At 17.2% G+C, this 10,000-nt stretch overlaps 5 protein-coding genes and 1 non-coding gene across 6 annotated transcripts; 2 read left to right on the top strand and 4 right to left on the bottom strand.

Moving 5' to 3' along the window:
* Nucleotides 1-228: 228 nt before the first annotated feature.
* PGAL8A_00006400 (40S ribosomal protein S12, putative) lies at nt 229-842 on the top strand (the record flags this gene model as incomplete). Its single annotated transcript, XM_028671459.1, has 2 exons — nt 229-309; nt 498-842. The coding sequence occupies 2 exons, from the start codon at nt 229-231 to the stop codon at nt 840-842; spliced, it is 426 nt and encodes a 141-aa protein (XP_028528109.1).
* A 532-nt stretch (nt 843-1,374) lies between these two features.
* Nucleotides 1,375-2,424, bottom strand: PGAL8A_00006200 (40S ribosomal protein S23, putative; the record flags this gene model as incomplete). Its single annotated transcript, XM_028671458.1, has 3 exons — nt 1,375-1,623; nt 2,092-2,270; nt 2,415-2,424. The coding sequence occupies 3 exons, from the start codon at nt 2,422-2,424 to the stop codon at nt 1,375-1,377; spliced, it is 438 nt and encodes a 145-aa protein (XP_028528108.1).
* Nucleotides 1,762-1,915, bottom strand: PGAL8A_00006300. The gene has a single exon (XR_003699188.1). It is a non-coding gene; the product is annotated as a small nucleolar RNA snoR03 (small nucleolar RNA).
* A 2,084-nt stretch (nt 2,425-4,508) lies between the features above and the next one.
* On the top strand, nt 4,509-6,107 carry CCT2 (T-complex protein 1 subunit beta, putative; the record flags this gene model as incomplete). The annotated part of the gene is made up of 1 exon (XM_028671457.1): nt 4,509-6,107. The coding sequence occupies one exon, from the start codon at nt 4,509-4,511 to the stop codon at nt 6,105-6,107; it is 1,599 nt and encodes a 532-aa protein (XP_028528107.1).
* A 1,391-nt stretch (nt 6,108-7,498) lies between these two features.
* Nucleotides 7,499-8,290, bottom strand: PGAL8A_00006000 (membrane magnesium transporter, putative; the record flags this gene model as incomplete). Its single annotated transcript, XM_028671456.1, has 4 exons — nt 7,499-7,601; nt 7,799-7,908; nt 8,009-8,067; nt 8,212-8,290. 4 exons carry the CDS (start codon nt 8,288-8,290, stop codon nt 7,499-7,501), a joined length of 351 nt encoding a protein of 116 aa, XP_028528106.1.
* Nucleotides 8,291-9,381: 1,091 nt separating this feature from the next.
* PGAL8A_00005900 (conserved Plasmodium protein, unknown function) lies at nt 9,382-9,639 on the bottom strand (the record flags this gene model as incomplete). Its single annotated transcript, XM_028671454.1, has 1 exon — nt 9,382-9,639. One exon carries the CDS (start codon nt 9,637-9,639, stop codon nt 9,382-9,384), a length of 258 nt encoding a protein of 85 aa, XP_028528105.1.
* Between the last annotated feature and the right edge of the window lie 361 nt (nt 9,640-10,000).

The raw sequence follows: 10,000 nt of genomic DNA, 5'->3' as shown, positions 1-10,000 counted from the left end.
TGAAGATATACACGTGCGAATTATTGAAAAAAAAAAAAAATAAAAAAATATTATAAAGATATATGTGACCTTGTGAATATTTTTCAAAGAAAAAAGAAAAAAAATATTTTGAAATAAATATTGAAAATAATATTTTAGTTAAAATTTTGCTTGCTAATTTATTGATATTATTTTAATTTTTTTTTTTTTTTTTTTTTCATCTTTTTGTATAATTTTACTTTATTAAAAATGACTGATGTAGAAAGTGTTGATAATAACGTAGTAGTTGAAGAAAAGGCAGTTTTAGATAATACCACAGCAATACAAAAAGTAATTTAAAAAAGAAAAAAATTAAATCGTTTATAAAAAATATATTAACTTGTAATTAAACATGCTTATATAATATAGAAATGTATGAACATGTACATGTAAAAGTATATAAAGAATGTAATATAATTATATAAATTTATATTTAAGAAATATAAATGAAATTTTTTTTTTTTATTCTGATTTTTAAGGTAATAAAAAATGCTCATGTTCATGATGGATTAAAAGTGGGTATAAGGGAAGTTATAAAAGCGATTGAATCAAAAGAAGCAAAAGTTTGCTTCTTATCAAGTGTATGTTCTGAACCTGCTTATAAAAAACTAATTACAGCTTTATGTACTGAAAAGAATATTCCTTTATTCCTTGTACAAAATGATAGTAAAGATTTAGGCCATTGGGCAGGATTATATAAATTAGATAAGGAAGGAAATGCTAGAAAGATTATTGGAGCTAGTTCAGTTGCAATAGTAGATTTTGGAGAAGACTCAGCAGAAAGAGAATTTTTAATGTCACAAAAACAAACAGCAGTTGCATAAATATATTTTTCACTTTTTTTTTTTTTTTTTTTTTATATGGTTTTACATGTTTGCGTTTAAAATATTTTTTATATTATTGAAATAATATGTAACTAAAGAAATTTTATTAAAAAAAAGTAGCAAAACAGAAGAATTTAAATAAAAGAATTTCAATAAGAATTATGAAAAAAAAAAAAAAAAATTCTTTTGAATTAACAAAAAGAAACGTTAGATTATTTGTCTCTATTTTGTTATTTCCGAAACTAAAAGTATATAGTATTTATCCTTTTTTATATGTACCCTATATTTTCAATGTTAAAAGTCGAAAGTTTATTTTACAATAAAACTATTATAAATTTTTGTAATTTTTTAATAGTTGCATAAAGATTAATAGTATTTTATAAATACTCATGTAAAATATAAAAAAGGAATAAAAAATAATACATTAAAACAAAATAATTTTAACGTTTATTAAAAAAAAAAAAAAAAAAAAAAGAATGTACAATATATAAATGGAAAATAAAATATAGTATAGTAAATAATTTATATTAAATTATGATCTAGGTTTCTCTTTTTTTTCTTTAAATAAAGCTAGTAAGGAAACTCTTGCTACTTTAACCACTTTAAATTTAACACCTGGTAAATCACCAACTGAATGACCACTTCTACCAAATCCTGAAACTAAAACTTCATCATTTTCGTCGATAAAATTTAAACAACCATCCCCTGGAACAAAAGCTGTTATCTTTTTACCATTTTTAATTAATTGTACTCTTACACATTTTCTGTAAGCTGAGTTAGGCTAAATAAATAAAAATAAAAATAAAATGTAAAAAAATGTTAAAATTTTATATACATTATTATATACATATATATATATATATATATATATATATATATATATATATATATATATATATATATATATATATATATTTATATTTATATTGTTAAAGAATCAAAATATTTTTATGTATAAAGTATCATAAAAATATAAAAAAAATTTAATTAAATTCTTAGTTTTATTTATCCATTTTTTGACCCACTTACTCATTATAATGAGTTTATGGAACACTAATGGAACCAATATTTTATTTTTTTAATTTTCTCATTAATATATATATATATATATATACTTATTATTATTCACAAATAGTTTTATATTATTCTTATATATAATAAAAATATTTATAAAATAAAAATAAATTTTATTTTACTTTTGTTATTTCTTTCTAAATATTTTTTATATAAGTTTTATTTTTATAATAACCTGTTTAGCTTCAATGGCAACTTTTTCTACTACAATTCCTTTTGCGTGAGAACTTCCTCTAAATGGGTTAGACTTCCATCTTGTTCCTAGATGAGATTTTTTATAACTTTTATCTGCCCATTTTTGTGTTCTTCTTCTTATTCTTAATTTTCTTGCTGCTCTTAATCCTCTTGGTTTTCCTTTTTAAATAAAAAAAAAGAATATATATATATATATATACGTACGTAATATTTAACATTTTTAATAAAATGTTTTTTTTTGTTTGTTTTTTTTTCTTTTTTTATCTGTAATATTTATAATACAAAATTATTTTATGTTCATACCTGACCCCATATTGAATTATATAGTATTATTTAACACTTAAATTTTCATAAAAACAATTTATATCACTTTTTTTATCAAAACGATAAAAATTCTTATAAAATTAACACAAAATTAATTTAAAATTTCTACAAAAATATTTTATTGAAATAATACAAATTTAAAAAAAAAAAAAAAGTTTTATATATGTATTTAAAAAAAAAAAAATAAAAATAAATATTAATAAAAATTATTTAAAAAAGAGCGTTAAGTGGTTAAAATGCTTTCTTATATAGAGAAATATATATATTTTTTTTTTATAAATTACCGTGCCATATATTATTTAAAAATTTTTTTTTTTAAATAAATTTTTATCAAAATTATATTAATATGTTATAAAATATTTTAATCATGAAATAATAAAAGAGAAAAAAGTTTATATTTTTTTTCTAATCAAGTATACAGTAACTTGGGAAATGTTTCAAAATTATACAAAAAAGACTATGGATCAAATTTTAATGGGGAATATACATTATGATGTTATATATTTCATAAAATATTAATTCTTAAATTAAAAATATAATTTTAAACTTATAAAAAATAGCATATTATTTAAATTTATTTTTTATAATTTTATAAAAAAAAAGAAGGAAACTTATATTTAGGTAAATTTTGTTCGTTATTTTTTTTTTTCATAAGGAAAAACATTAATAGTTAGGTTTCATTTAATATATATATATATATATATATATATATATATATATATTTTTCAAATTATTTTTGCATATCCTTTTTATTATTTTAATATTCGAAAGTTTAATTAAAAAAGGTTTGCGACTTTTTATGCTATTATAAAAAATTCTAAATTAACAAATTATGATTTTTTTCAATTTTAAATAGAAGAAATTCTTAAAAAAATTTAAAAAATAAATCTTTAACTTAAAAATTTTAGATTACTATTTTGACAGTGACTTTCTATTATTTATATCTGTGTTTAATTAGGAATATAAAATATAGCATTTATCATATTTATAGAAATATATTACTTTTTCAATTATTATCTGATTGTATTATTTGGTTTACATTAATTTCAAAAGAATAAAAAAAGTGATTTTATATTTTAAAATATTAATAATAAAAAATATACAAATGTATAACTTTATATTTGATAATCTTAAATGAAAATATTTATATCTATTATAAAAATGACATCGCTTAAAAATATGTCTTTCAATTATATAGGATAATATTTTTTTTTAAAATATAGATTAAAAGAGTTAAATATTCTTAATTTTAAAATGTTTATTAAATATTAAAACAACATATGATAAAGCATACAAATAAAGAAATAATATTATAATATATTCTTAAAAAATAACACAAAAAAAAAAAAAAAAAAAAAAAAAGGAAATAAAAAACATATTGATATTTCCTGTATTGCAATAATATAATAATAATAGTTTGATTTATTTCTTTTTAATTACAGAAAAAAAGAAAAAAGTAAATATAATATTTTTTTTAAGATATTTAAATATAAAGGAAATAAAAACCTATTTATATGTGTTCATAAAAAAAAATATAATTTATTTTTTTCTTTTTCGTTATTTTTTATATTTTTATATATTCATTTATATATATAAATAAATGCATATTTTTTTTTCTTTTTTAATTTATATATATATATATATATATATTTTTTTTTTTTTTTTTTTTTTTTATAAAACTGATATTTAAAAATATAATAAAAAAGTAAGAGAATTTTTAAATATTCATCTTTTACTATAAAGAAAAGGTTTTCATAAATATAGAAAATTTTAGAATTATTAAATTTTGCTTATAAAATTTTATCATTTGTAAATAATATTTTTCTAAAAAAAAGTAATATAAAGGAAAAAATATATATATTATTAAATTTAAATAATGATTTCTATACACATTTTTTTTTTAAGAAATTATTAAATAATTATATATTTATTACTATTTTTTTTTTTTTTTAAATGACAAAACTTTTAAATATTATTATATATATATTTATGTGAATTAATTTTATTACTACATTAATAAATACAATTTTTATAATTTTTTCCAAATTTTCCTAATTTTTCTTTTTTATTTAGATGAATTCTGTCATTCCCGATGTATTAAAAGAAGGAGCACAAGAAGATAAAGGAGAAATAGCGAGATTGCAATATTTTGTTGGTGCAATAGCAGTTGGTGATTTAGTAAAAAGTACATTGGGTCCTAGAGGATTAGATAAAATATTAACTCCATTAAATATTGAAGGAGCAAGAACTCATCAACATACTGTAACAAATGATGGAGCAACAATTTTAAAATCTGTTTGGTTAGATAACCCCGTTTCTAAAATTTTAGTAGATGTTAGTATGCAACAAGATAATAAATGTGGTGATGGAACTACAGGAGTGGTTGTTTTAGCTGCAGAAATGTTGAGAAATGCAGAAATACTAATTGAGAACAAAATACATCCACAAATAATTTGTGATGGTTTTAGAATGGCCTTAAAAGTTGCAAGAGAAGCGTTATTAGATTCATGCTTTAGTCATGATATAACTTCTGATTTATTTAAAGAAGATCTTTTAAAAATTGCTAGAACTACTTTATCTTCTAAATTATTAACACATGAAAAAGAACATTTTGCTAATTTGGCAGTTAATGCCATTTTAAGAATTAAAGATAATTTAAATTTAGATTTAATTCAAGTTATTAAAAAAACTGGAGGAACTATTAAAGATTCTTACTTAGAAGATGGTTTTATTTTAGAAAAAAAAATAGGAATAAACCAACCAAGAACATTAACAGATTGTCATGTTATGATTGCAAATACACCAATGGATACCGATAAAATAAAAATTTATGGAACTAAAGTTAATGTTCATAGTTTTGAGGATGTTCAAGATTTAGAAAATGAAGAAAAATTGAAGATGAAAAATAAAGTAGAAAACATTATATCTCATGGATGTAATGTATTTATAAATAGACAATTAATATATAATTATCCAGAACAAATATTTAGAGAGAATAATGTTATGACAATTGAGCATAGTGATTTTGATGGAATGGAAAGATTAGCTAATTGCTTAGGTGCAGAAATAGCATCTACATTTGAAAGAGATTTGAAAATACAATTAGGTTATTGTGAAAAAATTGATGAAGTTATAATAGGAGAAGATAAATTAATTAGATTTTCTGGATGTAAAAAAAATGGTGCATGTACAATTATTCTAAGAGGAGCATCAACTCATATATTAGAAGAAAGTGAAAGATCATTACATGATGCATTAGCTGTCTTGTCAGAAACTATGAAAGATAACCGTGTTGTTTTAGGTGCTGGCTGTTCAGAAATGTTGATGAGTAATGCTGTTGATAATTTGGCTAGGACAGTAGAAGGAAAAAGAAGCTTAGCCATTGAAGCTTTTGCAAAAGCCTTAAGACAAATTCCTACTTATATTTTAGATAATGGTGGTTTTGACAGTTCAGAAATTGTTAGTAAAATCAGAGCACAACATACTAAAGGAAATAAATATGCAGGTATAGATATTAACAATGGTGATGTTGGAAATATAATGGAATTAGGAATATATGAATCTTATAATTCAAAACTATCTCAACTAACTTCAGCTACTGAAGCAGTTGAAATGATATTACGTGTAGATGATATAATTAAATGTGCTCCAAGAAAAAGAACAGGAGTTTAAAAAAAAAGAAATTATTTATAAGACATAAATAAAAAGATAAATTATTTATCAAATTATTAATAGTTAATTTTAAAAAAAAAAAAAAAAAAAAAAAAAGAAAAACTACAATAGAAAATAATTGACAAAGTATAGATGTGTATGTTATTATAAACAACAATAGGAAGAGTTTAATTTACAAATATTAAAAGTATAGAATTAATAAATTATTTATATTATAAAATTAGTTATTATGTTAAGAAATATATTTAAATTTAATCATATTGTTATAAAATATATTCATATATTTGAATTTTAACATAGTTTATATGAACAATATTTTAATTAAAGATAATTAATCAGAGAAAATGGAATTATTTATACATAGTATAATAATATAAAAATTAGAATTATATTAAAATAATATTGTATAACTTTTAAAAAAAATATATGATATATTTTTTTAATTTATATTAGTTTTCATAAAAATGTATTATTTACTATAGTAATATGTATTTTAATTGTGGTTTTATTCAATAGTTTTATTTATCTTATGATATTTTTTTTTTTATAAAATATGCACACTCCTTTGGAAAAATAATTATGCATATAAATATATACTATAATGGAAGTAACTCTTATTTCATAAAAATTTTTTGTAATTATTTTAATATCCTTCTATTAAAATATTATGTTATTTATTTTTCATTGAAATTTTATAAATGTTTCATATTTTTTATGCATATAACTTTTTTAATTATATTTTGATATATGTTTCTTAATATTATATATAAATATATTATCCAACATTTACCTATTTTTTTTTTTCTCTAAAAAAATAAAATCATTAATAATAAAGTATAAAAAATAAATTTATAAAAATATAAGACTAATGAAAAACAATATTTTCTATGATTCCTATTATTTATTTATTTTTTTTATTTTTTTTTTTTTATGTCTATAATAGCTTCTAATGATATATATATATACTTTAACTTAAAAATTTTTATACAAAAAAATGAAGTTAAAATTTTATTTAATTTTAATAATACATTAAAAAAATAATTCAAATTTATTTAAAATATTAAAAGAAAAAAAAAAAAAATTTAAATGAATTAAGATGGGTATCTTCATAGAACTAACATATTATGTAACAAAATAAAAGAAATGAAAAAGGAAAGAAAATAAGGATAATAAATAAAAACATATAGAAATGAAAATAATTTGTTAAACATTTATAATATCTTGAAAAAAATAAAATAAAAGATCAGAACATAATAAAATACTTTTTAGTTTTTTTGTTAATATAAACTTGTTAAAAAATTTTAAATTATATGTGAAGTTTTTATTTTGATAGAGTAATTTAAAATAATGATATTTTTTACAAGTTGAAAATTTCAAATATTTCAAATATTTCAAATTGCTTTATTAATATAATTCCTTACATAATCTTTAATGAAGTATTTTCTATTAAAACTATGGCGGAAATTTTGTCTAGTATGATTTTTATCCCAATCACTGAAAAGAGCATAAATATTATAAAAAATAAAAAATAATGAAATGTAAAATTAACAAATAAATACATAAAAATAAGACAATAAAATGTAAACTAATTGTATGGAATAAAATATCATATAAAAACGTAAATGCAAAATTTAATCAAAATATTAAAATCATTCAAAAGTATAACAATAAAAAAAAGTTTGTATTATTACTGATTATTGAAATTCTGTGACGAATCATTTTTAATATTTTGAAATTTTAGAAATAATTTACTTCCTCCATACATTGTTATTAAGGCACATAAAATTATTTGAATAACTAACTAAAAATATTAAAAAAGATAAAATAAAATATATATTATAAAAAAAAAAAAAAAAAAATAAAATAAAATAAATCTTAAACTAATATTTTTTTATTAAAACCATATGGGGAATAGCAAAGTTCTCCATATTTTCATTTTCTAATTTGAATCTATTTAAATCTTTTTTGTATAATTTAAAAAAAAAAAAAAAAAAAAAAATATGTTTATGCATATAACTACTTTTATAAAAGCACAGAAAAAAAAAAAATTTTTTTAATAATTTATGTTAATTTTTTTTTATTTCTTTCTGATTTTAAGAATTACGTAAGTAAACAGAGTGTCCACTTTTCAATAGAGATGCTAAACCCAGAAGAGTTATTGAAACTGAATATTTGTCATTCATTTTATAATATTATTATATTATTCAACAAAGTATTATTTTACTTTTTTATTTCTTATTCTTCTATGTTTATTATTTTCTATTCTTCTATTATGATTTTTGAATTCTTTAATTCGAAATTTTTATTCTTTATTTTAATAAAAAATATATTTTAAAATTATACTAATATTACTGTAATTCTTTTTTTTAATATAAATAGTTTAACGAAACTTCCTAATTATACAAATAAAAATATATATATTAATATATTTGTGGAATATAATATTATTTAAAAAAAAAAAAAAAAAATATATAAATATATATTTATATATATATATATAAATGAAGATTATATATTAATTTTCGTGTATATAATTTCATACTTGAAAAAAATATTTAAATATTTGTACTATTTTTTAGAGGACTTTTTTTGAATTATGTGCAACTTTTTTTTATTTATTAATATTTTTTTTTTATAATATTTACATTATATATTTTTTACTTAATGATAAGTTGGCATATTTAAAAATAAACTGTTTTTCATTTATTTTTGTTAGCATTAAAAAATATTAATTTTTTTTTTACATTAATAATGTTAAAGATAGCAAAACAAATATAAATAAAATACACATCTAATATAATAGAAACATTTTATGATAATGAATTTAAAAAATTTTTTAAACAATTAAACCTTTTATAACATAAAATAATCAAACAGTTTTCTTAATTTCCTAGTTATTTTTGTATATTTTTAAAAAGAATTAAACGAAAAAAGGAATAGTTTTATATGTAAATGTATGTTAAAAAAAAATAGAGAAAAAAACATTTAAATTAGGAAAAATATTAAAAAAAAATTAAAGTACATAACATCTATTCAAAACATATTAAAATAGGAAATTTTTTATATTAATGTAAAAAAAAAAAAAAAAAAAAAAAAAACTGAATTATACTATAATTAAAAGAATATTTTATATTTAAAAGATTTTATAACACAAAGATTATTTTAAAGATATTCTTTCTTCATTATAATATCAAGTAAAAAATTTTTAAAATAAAATAGTGTAAAATTCTAAATATAAAATAAGGAATTTTTTTTTTTTTTTGTATTTTTTTCCTTAATATGGATTTCCAAATAACCAGTTATTATTATTACTATATTTCCTTATTCTTCCCATTTTATTTATTCGTTTATTTTGTAAATTAATTCTGTTATGTGGATAATAAATTTCTTCATGTTCTATAATCTTTTGCTTAATTTCATTCATGAAAACTTTAAAGTTATTTCTTATATTTACAAAAAAAATTGCTGGTAGTTGAGGTACATCAAGCATTAATGTTAAATTAGCAAATGCTAAACCTGGAGCAGATGTCATTTTTTATTTTTGTTAATAAAAAAAAAAAAAAAAGAAAAAAAAATACTATAAGTTATAATTGAACTGTTTATATAAATAAGAAAATATTTAATATTTTCTAATTTTTCATGTTGATGCAATTCTAATATAATTTTGGAATATTAACAAAAAAAAATATATTCTTATGAATAATAGTTATTTTTATTAATAAAAAAATTTTTTGTTTTTATAAAATATTCACATTTTTTTTTTTTTTTTTTTCTATATATCAATTAAATTTTTTATAATTTTTCTATTTCTTATATTTCTTTATATATGTATATATATTTAAATGGGTATGTATGTATTTTTTTTTTTTTTTTTTTTTTTTTTTTTTTTTTTT

This window comes from Plasmodium gallinaceum, assembly GCF_900005855.1.
Source record: "Plasmodium gallinaceum strain 8A genome assembly, contig: PGAL8A_v1_10, whole genome shotgun sequence".
Classification (NCBI taxonomy): Eukaryota; Apicomplexa; class Aconoidasida; order Haemosporida; family Plasmodiidae; genus Plasmodium; species Plasmodium gallinaceum.
This window is presented reverse-complemented; position numbering and strand designations above follow the sequence as displayed.